At 35.6% G+C, this 22086-nt stretch overlaps 1 protein-coding gene across 1 annotated transcript in view; it reads right to left on the reverse strand.

Moving 5' to 3' along the window:
• The window catches only part of TMEM232 (transmembrane protein 232), a 246958-nt gene extending 225319 nt beyond the window's left edge, over positions 1-21639 (reverse strand). Inside the window, 2 exon segments of the mRNA XM_036847913.1 lie at positions 4282-4393; positions 21566-21639. Coding sequence (XP_036703808.1) covers positions 4282-4393; positions 21566-21633 — 180 coding nt within the window. The 5' untranslated portion in view covers positions 21634-21639.
• Positions 21640-22086: the final 447 nt, after the last annotated feature.

A 22086-nucleotide genomic window follows, 5' to 3' on the forward strand; every position in this document is an offset into this window, starting at 1 on the left:
TACTCCTAATTTATCCCTCCCTGACACTTTTCCCTTTGGTAATCATAAGTTTGTTTTCTATGTCTGTGTGTCTGATTCTGTTTTGTAAATAAGTTAATTTGTATTATTTTTTTAGATTCCCCATGTAAGTGAATCATATATTTGTTTTCTCTGTCTGACCTTACTTCACCTAGTATGATAATCGCCAGATCCATCCATATTGCTGCAAATGGCAATACTTCATTCTTTTTATGGCTGAGTAATATTCTTTTATATATATATATATATACACATACATATATATACATATATATACACATATATATACATATATATATACATACATATATATACATATATATATATATATCACATCTTCTTTATCCATTCACCTGTCAATGGATACTTAGGTTGCTTCCATGTTTTGGCTATTGTAAATAGTGCTGCTACAAACATTGGGGTGCATGTATCTTTTTGAATTAGACTTTTCATCTTTTCTAGATATATGCCCAGGAGTGGAATTGCTGGATCATATGGTAACTCTATTTAAGTTTTTTAAGGAACCTCCATACTGTTTTGCATAGTGGCTGTACCAATTTACATTCCCACCAACAATATAGTAGGGTTCATTTTCCTCCATACCCTCTCCAGCATTTGTTATTTGTAGACTTTTTGATAATGGCCATTCTGATCAGTGTGAGGTGATACCTCATTATGGTATGGATTTGCATTTCTCTAACAATTAGTGATGTTGAGCATCTTTTCATGTGCCTGTTGGCCATCTGTATGTCTTCTTTGGAGAAACATCTAGTTAGGTCTTTTGCCCATTTTTTGATTGGGTTGTTTGGGGTTTCTTTGATATTGAGCTGTATGAGCTGTTTTGCATATTTTGGAAACTAAGCCCTTGTCAGTTGCATCACTTGCAAATACTTCCTCCCAGTCCACAAGTTATCTTTTCATTTTGTGTATGGTTTCCTTTGCTGTGCAAAAGCTTATGAGTTTGATTAGGTCCCATTTGTTTATTTTTGCTTTTATTTCTATTGCCTTGGGAGGACTAACCTAAGAAAATACTGGTATAATTTATGTCAGAGAATGTTTTGCCAATGTTCTCTCCTAGAAGTTTTATGGTGTCATGTCTTATATTCAAGTCTTTAAGTCATTTTGAGTTTATATTTGTCTATGGTGTGAGGGTGTGTTCTAACTTCACTGATTTACATGTGGCTGTACAGTTTTCCCACTACCACTTGTTGAAGAGACTGCCCATTGTATATTATTGCCTCCTTCATTGCAGATTAATTGATTCTAGGTGTGTGGATTTACTTCTGGGCTCTCTATTCTGTTCCACTGATCCATATGTCTGTTGTGCCAATACCACACTGCTTTGATTACTGTAGATTTGTAGTGTTATCTGAAGTCTGGGAGGGTTACGCCTCCAAGCTTTGTTCTTTTTCCTCAGGATTGCTTTTGGCAATTCTGGGTCTTTTGTGGTTCCATATAAGTTCCAGGATTCTTAGTTCTAGCTCTGTGAGAAATCTCATGGGTAATTTGATAGGGATAGCATTAATTCTGTAGATTGCTTTGGGCAGTATGGCCATTTTAACAATATTAATTCTTCCAATCCAAAGTATTGGATATCTTTCCATTTCTTTGAATCATCTTCAATTTCCTTTATCAATGTTTTATAGTTCTCAGCATGTAAGTCTTTCACCTCCTAGGTCAGGTTTATTCCTAGGTATTTTTTTTGACATGATGTTAAATGGGATTTTTTTTTTTTACTTTCTCTTTCTGATATTTCCTCGTTACTGTAAAGAAATGGAACAGATTTCTGTATGTTAATCTTGTAACCCGCTACCTTGCTGAATTCATTTATCAGTTCTAACAGTTTTTGTGTGGAGTCTTTAGGGTTTTCTGTATAGAGTATCATATCATCTGCATACAATGACAATTTTATCTCTTTCTTTCCAATTTGGATACCTTTTTTTCTTGTCTGATTGCTGTGCCTAGGACTTCCAACACTATGTTAAATAGAATTGGTAAGAGTGGGCATCCTTGTCTTGTTCCAGAATTTAGCAAGAAGGCTTTCAGCTTTTCACCAAAGAGTATTAGGTTGACTGTGGGTTTGTCATAAGTGGCTTTTTATTATGTTGAGATATGCTCCCTCTATACCCACTTTGGTGAGAGTTTTTATCATGAATGGATGTTGAATTTTATCAAATGCTTTTCTGCAATGATCATGTTGTTGTTTTATCTTTTCTTTTGTTGATGTGGTTTAAAACATTGATTGATTTGCATATGTTGAACCATCCTTGTGACCATGGGATGAATCCAACTTGATCATAGTGTACAATCCTTTTATGTGTTGTTGGATTCAGTTTGCTAATATTTTGCTGAGGATTTTTGCATCTATATTCAAAGATATTGGCCTGTGATTTTTTTTTTTTTTTTTTTTTGGTAGTGTCTTTGTCTGGTTTTGGCATCAGGGTGATGGTGGCTTCAGAGAATGACTTTGGGAATGTTCCCTCCTCTTCAGTTTTTTGGAAGAGTTTGAGAAGGATAGGTATAAGTTCTTCTTTGTAGGTCTGGCAGAATTCCCCAGTGAAGCCTTCCAGTCCTGGACTTTTGTTTGCAGGGAGTTTTTTATTACATATTTTATTTCAGGTGTAGTGATCAGTCTCTTCAAATTATGTTTCTTCTTGACTCAGTTTGGTAGGCTGTATGTGTCTAGAAACTTGTCCATTTCTTCTAGGTAGTGCATTTTGTTGGCATATAACTGTTCATAGTATTTTCTTGTGAATTTTTTGTATTTCCGTGGTATCAGTTGTTATTTCTCCTCTTTCATTTCTCAATTTGTTTATTTGGGTCCTCTCTCTTTTCTTCTTGGTGAGTCTGGCTAAAGGTTTGTTGATTTTGTTTACCCTTTCAAAAGCCCAGCTCTTTGTTTTATTGATCTATCTATATATTTATTTATATATATATATATATATATATATGATTGATATATTATTTATATTTTATTATTAATTCTATTATTTGTATTTTATTTATTACTATTTTATCACTTATTTTCATTTTTATTTATTCACTTATTTATTTATATTATCCCTTTATTCTGAAAGTCATTCTATGAGGCTGATGCTCTTAAAGCTGTATATTTTTTCTTTTATATTATTTTTTGACATTTTACATAAACTGTATTAGTGTTAAAATGTAGAGAATGTTAATATTCTGAATAATATCATTGTCTGCTGAAAATAATTTTCACTCTTTCTTTCTAGGGATTACTTCTGTCTCATTTCCTCACCAAGAGAATGCATCTCTGATTTTAAAAGGTAAGTATATTGAAAAAAATAGCTTGAGGCCAATTTTCTGGAGAACTCCAGCTACTTCACTGTGGATGGACTGAAGTTAGTGAACATAAAAGAGATACGAAGATTGCCCCCCCCTTATCTTAATGTGACCATTCCTGGGGCTGCCCCAATTGGCCAACTGAAGAGAAACTCACTGATGAATGTACCTGCTGGCAACTATCTGCATGCAAAGCTAATAAAGTATATTCTTTTTTCTCATCAACTTTTTTCATGGATTTTTAAAAAAATTTTAAATATATGGTCAATCATGAGCCAAAATGCTGGGAAATAACAGCCACAAAAAAAAGTTGGCTTAATTTATACTTCAGTTTTGTGCAGCTTTTATTTCACCAGTTATCTAGTATTAAAGCAAAATCATATGTATATTATTTCTCTGCCAAAACTTAAACTGGATCTAATGAAGAAAAGGTAAAACAAGGACTTACTTTACTTTCTGTTCTGTTTTTATATGTGTTTGAAAATTTGTGAATTAATGACATATTCTTAAAAAATGTATTTTCTACAAGTTAGGTGAATAGTTTGTTACAGAGAAAGAACAGAGTACTCTGTGCATGTATAGTGAATGTTTAGGAGACCTTTCTTTCCTCTTTAGGAAACATCATATATCAGTTAACATTTTTTTAGTAAAAAGTGTAATTTTCATAAACAAAAATTTATTTGCCAGCCGTTGATATTTTGCTGTGGGCTCTTGGATTAGTGCAAACAACTATATTCTCCAATAATTTATGAAGAATCTTCATCCAAAAAGCCATTTGACATTGAATAATTTGGTCATAAGTTTTAACTTTAATTTGCATTAGTATTTTTAACTATGCCTACTTATAATTAAGAAAGGTGTATTCTTATCTTTTTCTTTCAATATTTTAGAACATGTAATCATCTACCAACTGGAAGAGAAAGTTCACATACTAAGTAATCAATAGTGTGCCATTACCTTACATTTGATAAGGTTTTTTCTAGCTATGTCCAACAGTTCTTCCTCCTCTTTTGGATTTTTTGTTTGGTTGAGTCTCAAGATGAATTCTTTTGTGATTGAAAATGGTGGCCTAAACCAAAAAAGAAAAAAAATCAATAATTATAGCTATCACTTCCAAATTTTAATTAATCAAACATCCAGTGGCTAAGTGTATCTATTTTCTGAAAAAGCACTTTACCTTAATGAGAAAGTTTCACACACACAAAAATCAGTAAAATATTTACGTATATATATGTATGTGTGTATATATATATATATATATATACACACACACACACACAGGTCTCCTATATTGATCTTATCATACTCTTGGATTGAGAAACATAATTCTCATATTGAAGAACTTTGTAGCCTTTGAAAAAAATCCAGCATAGCTTCATTACGTTGAAGACTGATTTATCTCCTCACATATTTCAGTGTTGGTTCAATTTAAGCTAAAACATTATTCCCTCCGTGCAAGTGGAATCAGTCAAACTGTGGCTGAAGTATAGTAGGCAGGACAGAAAAGATGTATGTAGTAAGGTCAGAGAGGTGACAAGGAGCCATACTAACTTTGGATGAGATGGGAAGCTACTGCAGGGTTTTGATAAGAGGAGTGGCATAATTCAACTTATATTTTAACAGGATCATTCCGATGCTGTGTTGAGAGCTGGAGTGTGGGGAGGTAGCAAGGGAGATATCACACATAAACTTAGCTGAGAGGTAATTTGGCTTGGATCAAAATTACAGCAAAGTAATTAAAGCGAAGAGTTTGGATAATGGATATATTTTGACATTAGCTCCAACCAGACTGCCCAATGAATTAGAAATAGGCATGAGACGAAAAAAAAAAAAGGAGTCATGATTGAACTGAGTAACAGAAAGGATAGAATTGCTGTTTACCGAGATGGGAAAGGTTACTAGAGGAGCAGATTTGAGGTGAGGGTAGAGAATAAGTTCAGTATTGGACATGTTATGTTTGAGATGACCATGGCCATCCAAATGGAGACGCAGAGTAAGCAGTTAGATATGAGTCTGAATTTGGGGGAAAGGTTCAGGCTAAATATATCAATTTTTGAGTCATCAGCACACATATGGCATTTAAAGTCTTGTGAATGGAAAGGATCCCATGGGCAAAGTGTAGAGAGGATAGACAAGTATTTCAAAGAGAAGTGAGAAAAGTTGAGGCTATATGCAAGAGAATGAGTAAAGTGATTATAATGATGTACCACAGCGTTTAAAATGGCATGGAATCAAAAGTGATATCAGAGGAATAGAAAATGGGTAGTAGAGTCAATGAGTTGTTTGTGTGATAAAATAATTGCTGGAGTCATATGATTAAAAGGAGTGATCTGAGAAAATAAAACATCTTTCAAAAACTTACTGTATTTATAATTTACTGAATTAGTTGCTCTGTGGGATATAGGAAAAAAACATGAAAAAAAAAATTAAATTTTGCCTCTGAGTGACTCATAGTCCAATTGGGAAGACAGATGTATGTAAAAGTAATCACAGGGCCACACGATCACAGGATAAGCAGAGATAAAACCATGATGCTCTGTAAACTAGAGCCAAATAGATATCCCAGTGAAGAACATTAATGAAATGACCAGCTCTTTAACTGCCACCCTGAAGTAGGCATTTACTTAGTCATTCAATCAGTAAGCATTTATTGACTATCCCTATGTATCAGGCGCTACTAACCTTGGAACTGGGATACAACGGTGAAACCAACAAACAACCTTGCCCTCAAGCAGCGTATAGTAAAATAGCAGAAAAGTTGAGGTGTTAGAATTCACAAAGTCTGCTAGAATTGGGCATTTGAAATGAATAACTTCATTCTTGACTACCTGTTATCTTGCTCTTGGAGATATGCGGTTAGATGTATATGGTAAAGGTTGGCTGAAAACTCTTTCTCAACAGTCATCTGGGATGACATATCTTTGATCGACATGGACCTACTCTTCGCGAAGAGCCCAAAATAGCTTCGATCTTCCCATTTTTACAGAGTATTATGGGAAGAAGATAGCCCCTTTATTCATTTAAATTTTTCTGATTTTCATTAGAAATTAGATTCTTTAAAAGTATTAACATAACAGTGCTGTTTATAACAAACCAAACATTCAGGGATGTGTCCCAACACTACTGTCTCCAATTCTACCCATTAGAAATAGCCAAGATTAATGGGTCAGTGTGTATCCTTCATATCTTTCTCAATGCTCACAAATATAAACCAACCTTTGTGTACTGTTTTTAGTAAATAGAACCATGTATGCAAAACCGTAGCATGCTTTCTTCATTAAATTTATCAGACATTAAAGTTCAACTGATCCTAACATGCAGTAGTATGGATGTACCCAACAAACGCAACAATGTCTTTATTGACTGACACTTCCCATCACTTCCAGTATAATTTTGGCCATGCTAACTGATGCTGTAATTTTTTAAAATCCTTGTACATAGGCCTGATATTTAGTAGGTGCACACTATTCTGATTTATCAATCTCCACACTATATCAATAGTTAAATATTTTGATAACCACCTCTGCTTGTAAATATACCTATATAAAGACATCCTAAGAGAATTAAAAGGCAAAACTTCAAATGGAAGAACATATTTTCAACACATGTAACTGACAAAGGACTCATACCCATAATATAACCAGAATATATGAAGAACTCCCAAACAATAGAAACATAGAGAAGAGGCTTAAACAGGTAATTGACAAAAGAAGAAATCCGTGTGGCCAATAACTATGTGAAACACTGATTAACATCATAAATAGTGAAACTCAAATTAAAACCATCTCGTTTAAGCAGATTTCCCTACCACCGACCACAGAAACCCCTCCAAACACACAAAGACACAGCCCCCCCCCCCCACACACACACACACACAAATACACACACTACACACACTATATCCAAGGGTTTCAAATACAAACTAAAAATGTATTTTCTAAAATTAGTTATTTTATCTCAGCTTTTATATAGGCTCTGAGAAAAATGCATTTGTATCATTTTATTTTTAAAGCAGAGTAAAGCCTCAGGGTAAAAATAATATCTAATACAATTTCTATGCTTCGAATATATTTTATAAATAATTTTAGTTTTGTCAATTATCTTTCAGTATGGTTGAGGCCTGTAGTGAATCATTTAAAATATGGAAAGCTAATGCTTTCCAGCTTCCTGTACAGAGATTGAGTACGTTAATTGGACTCCCTCAGCTCATGTCAATAAATATTTAACAGGAAATAAATACAGCTTTTTAAACTATTTCTTGCCCATCACAAATAGGGGTTATACAAATTAATGCTTATTTAATGATAAACACAACCCATGATAAGAAGCAAAGGAAACTTGAAAAAGTAAATATAGGCATTTGAAAGGAAAATATATCTTAACTTCACACATTCTAATTTCTTCAAACTATCAAAGGATTTCACAAAGATAAATGTAATCTACTGTAAGTGTATAAGTGCAGTCCTGTGGAAAGGTAATGAATTAAGGTCATCATGCCAATTTCATATAAGGGAAATATACTAAAGTCTTCTGACTGCACGGATACCAATCCAAATGACTCTATGTTATCTGTGAATTCAGAACTTTTTTTAGCTGATAATTCATTTGTTCAATAAACATTTAATGAAAGCCTCCCACATACAAGATATTTCACTAGATATAATGAGGGCTAAGAGAGGAATCAGGCCTGGCCTCAGTAAATTCACATTCTAGGAGGGAAGTGAGACAAATCACAAATGATGTAATATAAAGGAGACACACTGAAGAAAGAAAAAAGGAAATAAAATCCTGTGGGGAGTTCAGAAGGTCATGATTCCAACACTTCCTGATGCTATAATCTTTGCTTAATCACTTAATCTGTGTGAGCTATAATTTTCCACCTGTGGAAATGAGGACAAAATTTGCAGAATTTTGAAAAACAATGAACTGGAACACACTAGTTCCTTACATAGATTCAGCACTGGATAACTATTAGTTATAAGAATTACTGTTTTTGGTTAAAAATTCAAAAAAAGCTTCTTTGCAGAAGTGGCACTTGAGCTGTACCTTGATATGAAGACAGGAACTAGAATGTGACAGAATGGCAGTTATCCTTTCAAATCTTTTCTCTGTTCTTCCTGGTCACATGATCACGCAGCTAGTGCCTATATTTCCCAGTCTTTCTGGCAGGTTGTGAGGAGATACAATATATGCAAATTTCAGGTCACCTTTAACTTAAAGACAGGCCACTTTCCCTAGAATAAAACCTTTTTTTCCTTCCAGTTGACTGGAACACAAAAATGGTGCTGAATTGGCTTTGATTAGGCAGATCAGTACAACTATGAGATAATGAGGGTTGTGAGTTTCTCACTGACCCCAGAAGCAGAGCTATCCTGTCAGCCTAGACCTACTGGATTCATATGTCAGATAAATACACTTCTATCTTACTTAAGCCTCTGAAATTAGAGACCTCTTTTTATAGTCGCTTCAAATTTACCCTAACACAAGTAGAAACAAAGAAAAAAAAAAAGAACAGTCTTAATGTAGCATAGAGAGACAGAATGCTTAAAATCAAGATAGGAAATGAAGATGCAAATGTTAGGTTGAGACACATACAAATGGCACTGAATGGTAGTCTGTGGTAGACTTACAGCTACCTACATCAATATCTATTCTCCTCCCTTTCTTACTGAAAGATTCTTTCTTGCAGTTAGGTATGCACATATGTCTAAGGTTTCAGCCAATAAAACATAAGTAAAATTCAGATAGTTCTGGGAAGTCTCCTGAAAAAGTGTATAAACCCTTCTTCTGTCCTTCCTCTATTCTGCTGCATGAAGAACAACTGTGATGTCTGGAGTTTCAGCAGCCATGATATAACATGAAATGCCCTTAAGAGTAAGTCATGTGCAGCAGACCAGCTAGTTAAAAGGAATCTAAATCCTGGATCACCATACCAGCTCTGGACTGACTATATTCAGAGAAATAAACTATTTTTAAGTATCATTGTTATTTTAGATTCTCTTAGTTGCAGTGGGCACCAATTCTATATTACACATAGACTTTTGAGTTTTATTTGATAAATAAGAGAATTATTCAGCAGAAGAGTGATGAGATTACAGCTGTGCTTCAGGATGACTAAACTTAAAGTCCAATGTTGAATGGTTTGGAGTGAGGAGTGACTACTGGTAAACAGTTGGACAATTATTTGAACAATTTAGGTAAGAAGTAATAAAGGTCTGAACTACAGTTTGGGCAATAATAATGACAAAAAGTAAATGAATGTGAGAGGTTAGTTGGAAGTTAAATCAATAGGGCTCGATGACTACCAGGATGTGAGAAAAGAAATTGTGAGGGTGGACATAGAGATAATCTTATGGTTTTGAGCCAACATGATTAGTAGTAGAGAGTTGGCATCAAGACAATTCAATGGAAAAATCTGGGCAGATGATCTGTGCCATTCTGGATGTACTGACTGTGATTTACCTGTGAGACAACCAAGTGGAGAGATCTATAATCCAAGTGAATTTGTGAGGCAGACATTAAGAAGTGGATAAGATCTGGAAATAAAGACTTAAGATTCACCTACATACCCAAAGCTATGAAATTTCACGAGGAAGAGTACTGAGAAAAAAGAATCAAGGGAGATCTTTGGACAAATCCTACAGGTAGGAGGCAAGAGGAAAAGAATGGTAAATATGATAGGCGATTCAGGGAAATACCACAATGGAATTCAAATATTTGTACAATTTGGGGTGTAAGCTCTTTCTCTGAGAATTGTTCATCACTCATAGTCCCTGCTGGGCCAGTGGGTCTAACTTCTACATTAGCACCATTTGGCTCCATCCTCCCCTACCCTGGCCATATAGCTGACAGGGTCACAATAGACATCTGGCTCACTCTAGGCCAATCCAATCCTCTCTTCAGGGATTTTAAATAATTAGCTAATACTTCTAATTAGTTGACGTCAGAGCTGATAGTTTATGTAGAGTCAAGAGGTGGCTTTTGTTGAAATGTTGTTCAAGACAACAAAATACCCCAAAGCACAGAGCTTTAGGAAAAGATATGTTAGTATTCTCTCATGTTTTTCATGATATGCCTTTGTCTGCATTATATCTTGTTTGCTTTTCCTTTGCAATTTTTTCTCAACAACATTGTGTCTGATCCCACTTAATGAATATAGAACGTGCTCATTGTTTATTCCATATATTTTGGAACCATTTAACTAGATAATAAGGGTACTGCATAGGTAGGGGTTGCTCTATTTGTTGGCTGTTGGAAAAATAGAGAATATTTTACTTATTAATTTATAAGCGTGATTTACAGATGATGGTCTTTCAGCATGTATTATGCAATACAACTGTCACGTACTACTAGTTAATGTTATATGCCTCTTCTTTACGGGTATGTAGTTTTATAGCGATATGTTCACCATCGTAGCCCTGATCCATGTTTGTTGGATGATTTACTGATGTACAGCCAGAGTTTGTAGTCTAGTATAGATACAGACTACACCTGTTGATCATTTTATCTCCATTGTCTCTTAGAGACACTGAGTGAATAAATGAGACCTGGCTATACCTTCCACTCTCAGGTTCCACAAGACAGCCCTACATCCTTCCATTACATTTTTCTTTTGCTTCAGTTAAGCTGAATGTGTGCCTGTTCCACGCAAACAAACAATCCTAGACTGAGATACCAAGCAAGAATAGATTGAAGATGCAGACCATGATCAAAAATGTACATCTTGGGGCTTCCCTGGTGGTGCAGTGGTTAAGAATCTGCCTGCCAATGCAGGGGACACAGGTTCGAGCCCTGGTCTGGGAAGATCCCACATGCCGCAGAGCGACTGAGCCCGTAAGCCACAACTACTGAGCCTGCGCGTCTGGAGCCTGTGCTCCACAACAAGAGAGGCCGCGATGGTGAGAAGCCTGCGCACCGCGATGAAGAGTGGCCCCTGCTCACTGCAACTGGAGAAAGCCCTCGCACAGAAATGAAGACCCAACACAGCCAAAAATAAATATAAATTTTAAAAAAAAATCTACATCTTGCAGAGATAAAGACTAAGGACAATGAAAATATCATTAGAGTTAATGTTTAGGAAGTCAGTAGAGATCATTAAGAGAGTAGTTTTACTAGATAAATAAAAACAGAATCCAGATTTGATAGTGCTAATAAATAGATGAATTAAAAAATTAATCTGGCTATACCTTTGGTAAGTTTGGTATTATGGGAAGGTGAAAACATGGAACTGAAACAGATAGAAATTTTGAAAAACAACTAACTTGGCTGGTACTTCCTAAAAACCAGAAGTACCAGCACAAGTAAAGAATGGTCTAGCCCTTTCAGGTATGTATATGATACAACTGAATGTGTAAGGAATTCAGGAACAGATTTATTAATCTGAAAGGCGTAAATAAAGAGTTGGTGGGAATTTCCTGGCAGTCCAGTGGTTAGGGCTTTACACGTCCACTGCAGGGGACATGGGTTCAATCCCTGGTGGGGGAACTAAGATCACGCATGCCGCTCAGTGTGGCCAAAAAAAAACGAGTTGGTGATAATGGCCATACATATAAATTTACTCTATAAATGCCTCCCTTAAATTTATCATCCGTGATGCACTGATCTTGGGTATGGGCTTTTGAAGTCAGACACTGAAAATATATTTCGTCGTTCCTGATACCTGTGTAATTGATTACAGCATTTTCACATTGTGGATATCCAACAGGCTTTACGGTATGAGGCCAGAAATTGCCACTCAGATTCATTTCTGAAAACATCATATCTATGGTTTGATATATTCTTTTATTAGGTCCTTGCTTTTCTTTAGATCTTAAATTTTGATTCAGTCTTAGCAAATGGAATACTGTCTTAAGCCCTGAAAACACAAACCCTCCTTCTTGGTAGTTACGAATGAAGAGAACTCTAAACAGATAAGGGGCAAGAGGGCTGTTAATACAGACTGAATTTTGAACAGAAAACCATTTGGAAGAAACTGAAGGCTAAAAAATATTTACAAGAATAAAAACCTAGTCCCTTTTCTAAATGAATGCTCTTCTATTTGTAACCATTCTATTCTGCATTTAACAGTCAATGGTCCTTTCAAGGTTGTCTGTAAGAAACATCTAGACTTCTAAAGTTTAATGTCATCTCTTTTTAAATGTAATTATTAATACCAGAAAGGATTGGTTGGCTGGCATGGGTAACAGTACCCAAGTTGACATATTTAACTACTAAAGATAGATAACCTCTGCCTGCATTCTTTTGCTTAGAGAAGAATTTCGAACTGTGTCTCTTCTCCCATTAGCCAAAGAAAAGTAAAAATCAATGACTCTGATAGATTCCTCTTAAACCATGCAGGTGAATTTCCTTTTGAAAATGGGTTCATCTTCCTCTAATGCCACAAAGAATGGTTTGATGAAATCAAGGACACTCCTTCTTGGGGAAGATCTCACCAAAATTGTAAGGGTAGCAGTGTCTCCAAGAAGGAAATGGAGTAGGACCTGGCAACACATGTTTTCCTTCTGTAACTTGGGTGTCTGCCAGAGAACCCTAAGAATCAGCTGGCTCAGGTGGAGATAGAGATGTTAGAGAGTGGGGTCAGGAAGTCTGAGTGAACACAGCGGGGTCAGTGGAGGAATATTAAGAACAACAACAATAATTTCAGTACTGTACATGAGCAAGGGAATGATCATCCTTTCACTATGTTTTGGAACAATCACCTAGGATGTAGGCCATTATAGCCAACCCTTCCCTACTCATCCAACTAGATCAAGGCTTAAAAACAAATTAACTCTCATTCAGTTGCATAGTAAATGAGTCATCTGGCAATAGAATAAAGCTGATGTGATAACCAAAGCTATGGAGCACTGCTTGGAGGCTTCGTTCTGGAAAATTCACCTCAAAAAACACCCAGAAACATTTATTTCAAGGGTGAGGAAACCAGTTTAACTGCTATTAAAAGGGCAAGATTATGATAAATTAATCAAGATAGACCTTCGTTTCTCTTTCGTGCAGCAGACCAAGATAAGCAATCCAGGCTTGATATGGCAGCTCCAGGATATTGGTATCTGACTTTTTATACCTGGTTCCTCTGCTATTCTCAACATACAACTTTCATTTCTTGGCCTAAGATATCTGCTCCAGCTGCTGCAATCACATCCTCATTCCAACTAAAAGGAAGAGACATGGAGAGGAACAGGAAAACATACTACTCCTTTTAAAAGGGCACAAAATGCCAGTGGTACGTATCACTTCTGCTAATACATCATTGGCCAGGATTATACCCACAACCACATCTAGAAGCAATGGAAGCTGAGAACTGTATTCTTTAATGGTTGCTCATGTGTCCAAATACAACTTCTATTAATACAAAAGAAGGAGAAAATTGGTATGGGAGGAGGGACAATTAGCAGTCTTTGCACTGGTGATCATAGTTTATCATAAATAGACTGAAATACTGGCACAAATTGCCACTCATTAAGTACTGACTGGTAGTTCCGCAGACCATCGTCATTGGTGCTCTATGGGACTAACTTTCAATGATATTCTTTTTGAAGCAAATGGCAGGCCATGGAGGAAAGACTCATTTCATTAGCGCATCACTTTTTTGTGATCCTGACAACATCAGCTTTCTATGAGGATAAAGGGGGTAATAGACAACATTTGGGATATGATGTGCATCCTTCCATGGTTAATGAAAAGTTTAGTGCTTTGGTGAATGTGTTGCGGGTGCAGCATGGTGAGAAACAGACTTGAAAACATCCCAGATCTAAAGAGTTTTTAAAACATAAAAGGATAATTGTAGGAAAACATGTTTCCCAGGACAATGGAAGACTAAAGACTGAATAACTATTATAGGACTCTTGGGCAATGACTCTACTTTTTCCCCTAGATTAAGCTATGAATAACTGACACTGAGTTAAGTTTAGGGATAAGAAAAATCTGATGTCTGAAAACATTCCCCCCAAATGAAGGTCTTCATGATTAGTGGCTGTACTGGACATGGACATTGTGCAGAGTCTCAGAGTGACTTGACGCCTGCATAACCTTCATGCCCCCAAACACTGAGCTGCCCCTCCCCTTCCACATTTGGAGTAGCAAGGTCTGGGTGACACAACTTGGAAGTATGGATGAGTTAGCACCTCTGGGGTGAATCTTGACCAAGGAAAATGCTGGACAGGAGGGAGCAGAGGAGATCAATACCCCTCCTTGAGTCTCCATTTTATGGTCCATTTTGAGATTTTTTTTCTTGAAATCTGTCTTGATAAATTCCAAATGTCAAGTATAGACAAGGCTCTGCTGTGTCTCTTTAAGGCAAGTTGTGATTTAGTGATCAGGGTGGTAATACATCGAGCCTTTTTGCCTCATTTTCCTTTTTTTTTTTCAGCTTCACTGAATTGAATTTGTATACCGCAAATCTAGTATTAAAATCTTAATCCTCTTCTCATATCCTGCCATCTAGAGATTTGAGCCAAGACAGTGGTGTACGCCCAAGTATAAGAGGACTGTGGTTTCTAAGATCTTGCAAGATCCTACATACTTTATACAGATAATCTCATAAGTAGCTGCTGATATCGCATTTGGGGCAATTCATCCGAAAGGAAATTACACTGCAATATATACTGAATGTGTTCATGCTCTTTATGGCCTCCCAGCTCCTAAATTACCATATTTTTGGCTAAATCATTTGTAGCCAACCCAAATGCTACAAGTACAGATGTCCTAGGTTAAAATTAACAGACCTAATTACAAGGTCTCAACCATTAGAATTTCACTTAAAAGATTATAGTAATTCAGATAAATGAAAAACAAAGACTACAGATCACAGATCAAATAAACAAACGACCAGAATATAAATGAGTGTAGAAAAGTTTCTTCCTGCTTCTGACAGCACAAATTTAGAGCCCACACTATAGAGCTATATGGTATTATAAATGTATACATATCAAAATCAATACTATTATATACATATATACTATAAATATATAATATTTTAAATATTTAGAGCACATTTGTAGAGCACATTTTACTAAATATAAAAGTCAAAAACATTAATAAAAAGGAAAAATTTCAGGTTTTGACATTTCAGGAAGCTTTGAGGACTACAGTCTCCAGATATTAAAAAAAAACACACAAAAAACCCTCAAGGGCTTCCCTGGTGGCGCAGTGGTTGGGAGTCTGCCTGCCGATGCAGGGGACACGGGTTCGAGCCCTGGTCTGGGAAGATCCCACATGCCACGGAGCAACTGGGCCCGTGAGCCACAATTACTGAGCCTGCGCGTCTGGAGCCTGTGCTCCGCAACAAGAGAGGCCGCGATGGTGAGAGGCCCGCGCACCGCGATGAAGAGTGGTCCCCACTTGCCACAACTAGAGAAAGCCCTCGCACAGAAACGAAGACCCAACACAGTCATAAATAAATAAATAAATAAATAAAAAGAACGTGAATTTCTTAAAAAAAAAAAAAAAAAAACCCTCAAGAGCAGCTTCTGTGAGAAAGATATAAAATAACCTTTGGTCCAGAAATGGGTGGACTTCAGTACCTCACTTGAAGGATTTACATGGAGCCCTACATGCATCTCCAATAGAACCCACACTAAGCCTGCAAAGCTCTTGTTTCTAGGAAGAATAAGTGAAGCAAATACAGTACGAGGTCTATGACAATTCAGGCAACACATAAAAAAACCAAACGTAATGTCTTTTCATGGAAGATATCAAGATCTCCGCTTCATTTCACACAGCTGATGCCAGGGGCAAAATCTGGTTTACCTTGATACAAGAGGTCACTGATACAAAACAAAGTGTGTTTTCTAAATGACTGCACAGTAAGAAAAAAAAATCCAGGATTTTCAAGGTGGGGAAAAGTTATAGGAGACTCCCTCCACATTGACTAAATATCCGAGGTAAGAGCAATCAGAACTAATCGCTATCCCTTCTCCCAACCTCAGGGAGCTGTAGAATAGGCCGCCTGGCTGCTCAACAGAGAAGGAAAGAAAAAGAAAAAAAAAAAATACACATATATATATATCTGAGAAGATTAATCTCAACATAGATTTATACCCCATTCATTGGATCAACACAAATCATAAAACCATCATACTTATTTCCACGATATGCTCAAAAGTATGTACAGGCAACCGGAAACTATAAGTCTACATAGAAGATTTGAAGAAAAATAAATGAATTGCTAGAAATGTAAGATATAGTTTTTAAAATTCAATGTATAAATTGGTAACAGAGAGTTAGTCATGGGAAAACAGAGCACATATCAGAATAAATTATTCAAAATACAGTAGAAAGAGATGAAAATACAGAAAATGGAGACAAAAGAATAAAAGATATGAAATATAAAATGGGATGGTCTAATATACATTCAATCAAGAGCCTCAGAAAAAGAGAAAAGAGAATGGGTTGTCAAGGTAATATCGAAACGACCAATATCTGATATTTTTTCAGGAATGATAAAAGAGAGACACAGTCCATAGACACAAAAGGTGCAAGGAATCCAAGTAGAATAATTTTTTTAAAATCACATTCTAACACATCATAGTAAAATTGCAGAATACAAGAGAATAAGAAATTTTTTAAAGCACCCAAAGTTGGGGAAAACAGATTAAACTTTAAAGAAATAGCATCAAAATTTCAGCTAACTTCCCAACAGTACTAATGAAAACTGGTAGTGGAACGATATCATCAATGTGTTGGGGGGAAAAAAAATAAAAGTTATAACAGACCAAAGACAATTCCATGTTCAGTTTTAAATTTCTTCCAAAAATAAGAATAAAATAAAGGTATATTCAGACTAACAAAAACTGAGATTTTTCTCAACAACGAAATCTCACTAAGTTCAAAAAGTTGTACATCTGGGGCTTCCCTGGCAGTCCAGTGGTTAAGACTCCATGCTTCCACTGCAGGGGGCACAGGTTCGATCCCTGGTTGGGGAACTAGGATCCCCACATGCTGCGCAGTGTGGCCAAAAAAAAAGTTGTACATCTGGCAAAAGAAAAACCAGATCTAAGAAGTAACAAAGAATGAAACGCAAGGAAAGTGATGAAAAATAAATAAAATATAAAGGAAAATTAACTGCTTAAAATAGTAATGAAGTCTAATGAGATTTAAAAAAAAAAACCAAAAATCACAAAATACAATTTAAGTGTCAGATAAGGTTTGAAAAAAGATCATGCTTAATCATGAAATGTTTAGAGTATTCTTTTTAAATTGAGACTGAGATAAACATGTTTAGAATTAATGAGAGAATTTACCAGTATTTCTATATGTAAAATTAATACACAAAAATCAATTGTCTTTCTTCTGGCAGCAGCTAGAGAAGACATATTTTTTAAAATATGTGCATAAAACTTACAGCAGGATCACAAATACCAAATACATAGGAATAAATCTAAGAAAAGATAGTACCTCTATAAAAATTTACATCTAACTAAGAAGGTAAAAGACCTGTACTGGGAAAACTAAGACACTGATGAAAGAAATTAAAGATGACACAGATAGAAAGATACACTGTGTTTATGGATTAGAAGAATTAATATTGTGAAAATGACCAAAATACCCAAGGCAATCTACAGATTCAATGCAATCCATATCAAAATACCAATGGCATTTTTCACAATATTAGAACAAATAATTTTAAAATTTGTATGGAAACACAAGAGACCCTGAAAAGCCAAAACAATCTTGAGAAAGAGGAATAGAGCTGGAGGTGTCACACTGACTGACTTCAGTCAAAACTACAAAGCTACAGTAATCAGAATAGCATGGTATTGGCACAAAAACAGAGACACAGATCAACAGAAAAGAATAGAGAACCCAGGAATAATCCCATGCACTTATGGCCAACTAATCTATGACAAAGGAGACAAGAATACGCAATGGGGAAAAGACAGTCTCTTTAATAAGTGGTGCTGGGAAAACTGGACAGCCACATGAAAAGATATGAAAATTAAACATTTTCTCACACCATAAACAAAATTAACTCAAAATGGATTAAAGACCTAAATGTAAGAGTGGAAACCGTAAAACTCCTAGAAGAAAACATAGGCAGAAAACTCTTTAACATAAATTGTTGCAGTATTTTTTTGGATATTTCTCCTAAGGCAAAGGAAACAAAAGCAAAAATAAACAAATGGAACCTAATTAAACTTAAAAGCTTTTGCCCAACAAAGGAAGCAATCAACAAAAAGAAACGACAACCAACTGAATGGGAGAAAATATTTGCAAATGATATGACTGATAAAGGGTTAATATCCAAAGTACATAAACAGCTCATATAACTCAATATCAAAAAAACACAAACATCTTGATTAAAAAATGTGCAGAAGACCTGAATAGACATTTTTCCAAAGAAGACATACAGATGGCCAACAGGCACATGAAAAGATGCTCAATATCCCTAATCAGAGAAATGGGGATCAAAACTACAATGAGGTATCACCTCACACTTGTCAGAATGTCTATCATCAAAAAGACCACAAATAACAAATGTTGGCGAGGATGTGGAGAAAGGGAACTCTTGTACAATGTTGGTAGGAATGTAAATTGGGTGCAGCCGCTGTGAAAAACAATGTGGAAAGTTCCTCAAAAAACAATAAAAAAGAACTACCACATGATCCAGCAATTCACTCCCCGGGTATACATCTAAAGAAAATGAACAACACTGACTTGGTTCTGGCATTGTTTGGTTTTTCTTTTGTTTTTGTTATTTTTAGCCACCCCCCACGCAGCTTGTGGGCTCTTAGTTCCCCAACCAGGGACGGAAGCACACCCTTGGCAGTGAAAGCGCAGAGTCCCTAACCACTGGACCACCAGGAATTCCCCGAAACACTAATTTGAAAAGATACATTCACCTCAATGTTCACTGCAGCATTTACAACAACCAAGATATGAAAGCAACCTACGTGTTCATCAATAGATGAATGGATAAAGAATATGTGGTATATACATATAATGGAATACTACTCAGCCATAAAAATTAATGAAACATTGCTGTTTGCAACATGGATGAACCTGGAGGTTATTATGCTTAGTGAAATAAGTCAGAGAAAGACAAATACTGTATGTTATCACTTATATTTGGAGGATAAAAAATAAAACAAACATATAAATGTAACAAAACAGAAACAGACTCACAGATATAGAGAACAAACTAGAGATTACTAGTGGGGAGAAGAAAGGAGGTAGGGGCAAGATAGAGGTAGGGGATTAAGACACACAAACTACTATGTATAAAATACATAAGCTACCGGGATATATTGTAGAGCACAGGGAATGTAAATATAATAACTTTAAAAGCAGTATAATTTCTAAAAATTTTGAATCACTATGTTCTACACCTGAAACTAATATTGTAATCAATTACACCTCAATACATTTTTTTTAAATTTTTAAATAGTATATGCAGGATATCACTGAAGAAGAAGAAATTTGGAAAAATCTATCATGTTGACTATTAAATGTTATCACTAAGTGACAGTCATTAAAGCAGTGTGGTATTAATATTAAAAAGGGACAAAGAGGCCAGTGAAACAGAAAAGAGAGCCCAGAAACATACCCACTATATGTGGACACTTGATTTACATAATCATTGTACTAGAGAAATAGTGAAGAAGGATGTTCTTTTTGGTACATGGTGTTGATCAAGCTGGTATGTACATTAAGAAAAGGGAAACTGGACCTGCGCTTAACACCACTAACAAAAATCATTTCCATATGTATTAAAGATAAAACAGTAAGATTTTTTTTAAAATAATGTATAACAATATCTACATGATCTTGTGGTAGAGACAGATTTTATAACCAAAATACAAAAATGACTAATCATTAGACAGAATTAATAAGTTCTGTTTACTAAATGGTATATCCAACAATTCCATTCCTAGTTATGTACTTTAGGAAATGGACTGGAAAATACAATTTTTTTTTTTAGTTATTATTATTATTTTTTGGCTGCGTTGGGTCTTCCATTGCTGCGTGCAGGCTTTCTCTAGTTGCGGCGAGCAGGGGCTACTCTTCGTTGCGGTGCGCAAGTCTTCTCATTGCGGTGACTTCTTTGTTGTGGATCATGGGCTCTAGGCGCGCGGGCTTCAGTGGTTGTGGCTTGCAGGCTCTAGAGCGCAGGTTCGGTAGTTGTGGGCGCATGGGCTTAGTTGCTCTGTGGCATGTGGGATCTTCCCGGACCAGGGCTCAAACCCACGTCACCTGCATTGGTAGAGGCGGATTCTTAACCACTGCACCACCAGGGAAGCCGAGGAAAATGCAATTTTAACATTCTTGTATGTTAAAGTACAAAAATGAATGGAAATATATATGCCACAATTATTATAACTAGAAGGACATGTGTTCAAAGAGCTTCAAGTTTATCTGCTCATCTATTCTTAATTAAAGAAAAATATTTGAATCAAACAATATGTCAACACATAAGTTTTATTATGTATTCTATCATGTTCTTTAAGTTTGTAAAAATTTCTTAAAATCACAAACAATTTTTAAATTATCAACAAACTTTGATCTAGTAACTTCATTTCAGAAACTTTATCCCAAGGAAATAATTTGAAATGCAGAAAAATATTCTATCGTGGTTTAATTTGAAATAGACAAGCACTTAGAAATAACTAAGATGCTTCACAATTCAGTAGTTATTGAATACTTTCTCTTACGCATTTCATGGATTATTATGGCAAATTAAAAGACTATGATTATAGGGACTTCCCTGGTGGCACAGTGGTTGAGAGTCTGCCTGCCAATGCAGGGGACACGGGTTTGAGCCCTGGTCTGGGAAGATCCCACATGCCTTGGAACAACTAAGCCCACGCACCACAACTACTGAAGACTGCGTGCCTAGAGCCCGTGATCCACAGCAAGAGAAGCCACTGCAAGAGATGCTCGCACATGGCAACGAAGAGTAGCTCCCGCTCGCTGCAACTAGGGAAAGCCCGCGCACAGCTACGAAGACCCAACACAGCCAAAAATTAATTAATAAAAAAAAAACACTGATTATAGAAAAAATGCTTAGTTTAAAAAGTATAGAATTCAAAATTTTATAAATATATGATCTTTACAAATAATCATTACAAAAAATCATTACAAAGCTATTTATTTATAAAATAGTAAACAGTAAGCCTTAACATTTTTATTCTTAGATATCGAACTATGAGTGATTATTTTTTAACTGTTCAATTTTCTGTAACCTTCTAAGTTCTACAATATATATGGGTCTACTACTTTAACAATATGAAATTTTTTTCAAACTTACTTTGATTTTTCATAAGAGGAAGATACTACTCCATATTTATTAATCACAGATGATTTGTTAGCAGGCATGTTCACAGATCATAAACCTAAAGAGAAATATTAAATTTTATATTAGAATACAAATGCACTCACAGTACCAAATAATGCACTTCACGCAAATTCATGATTTACGGGGAAAAGGGTGGCAACAAGAAAAATCAGGCTTAAAGGCAAAATTATATTAAGGAAGAATTTAAACTGTCAGACCTAGGAGTCAAACCCAACTTTGAACTGAAAGTCCATGTTATTTCTATGATGTTACTATTATAAACTTATCCTTTCATATAATATTCAGTCTTTATTATACTTAACAGTTTTATCAGCAAAACCACTGAAAGAACAGCATAGCATAGTAGTTAAGAGAATACAACCAGACTAACTGATTTACTTAACTGTGACTGTCTCGTCACGTATACAATGGGAATAGTACCTCCTTATAGAGTTGTGGGAAGAAATAAATAGCTCAATGTATGTAGATTGGTT

This window comes from Balaenoptera musculus, chromosome 3 (assembly GCF_009873245.2).
Source record: "Balaenoptera musculus isolate JJ_BM4_2016_0621 chromosome 3, mBalMus1.pri.v3, whole genome shotgun sequence".
Classification (NCBI taxonomy): domain Eukaryota; kingdom Metazoa; phylum Chordata; class Mammalia; order Artiodactyla; family Balaenopteridae; genus Balaenoptera; species Balaenoptera musculus.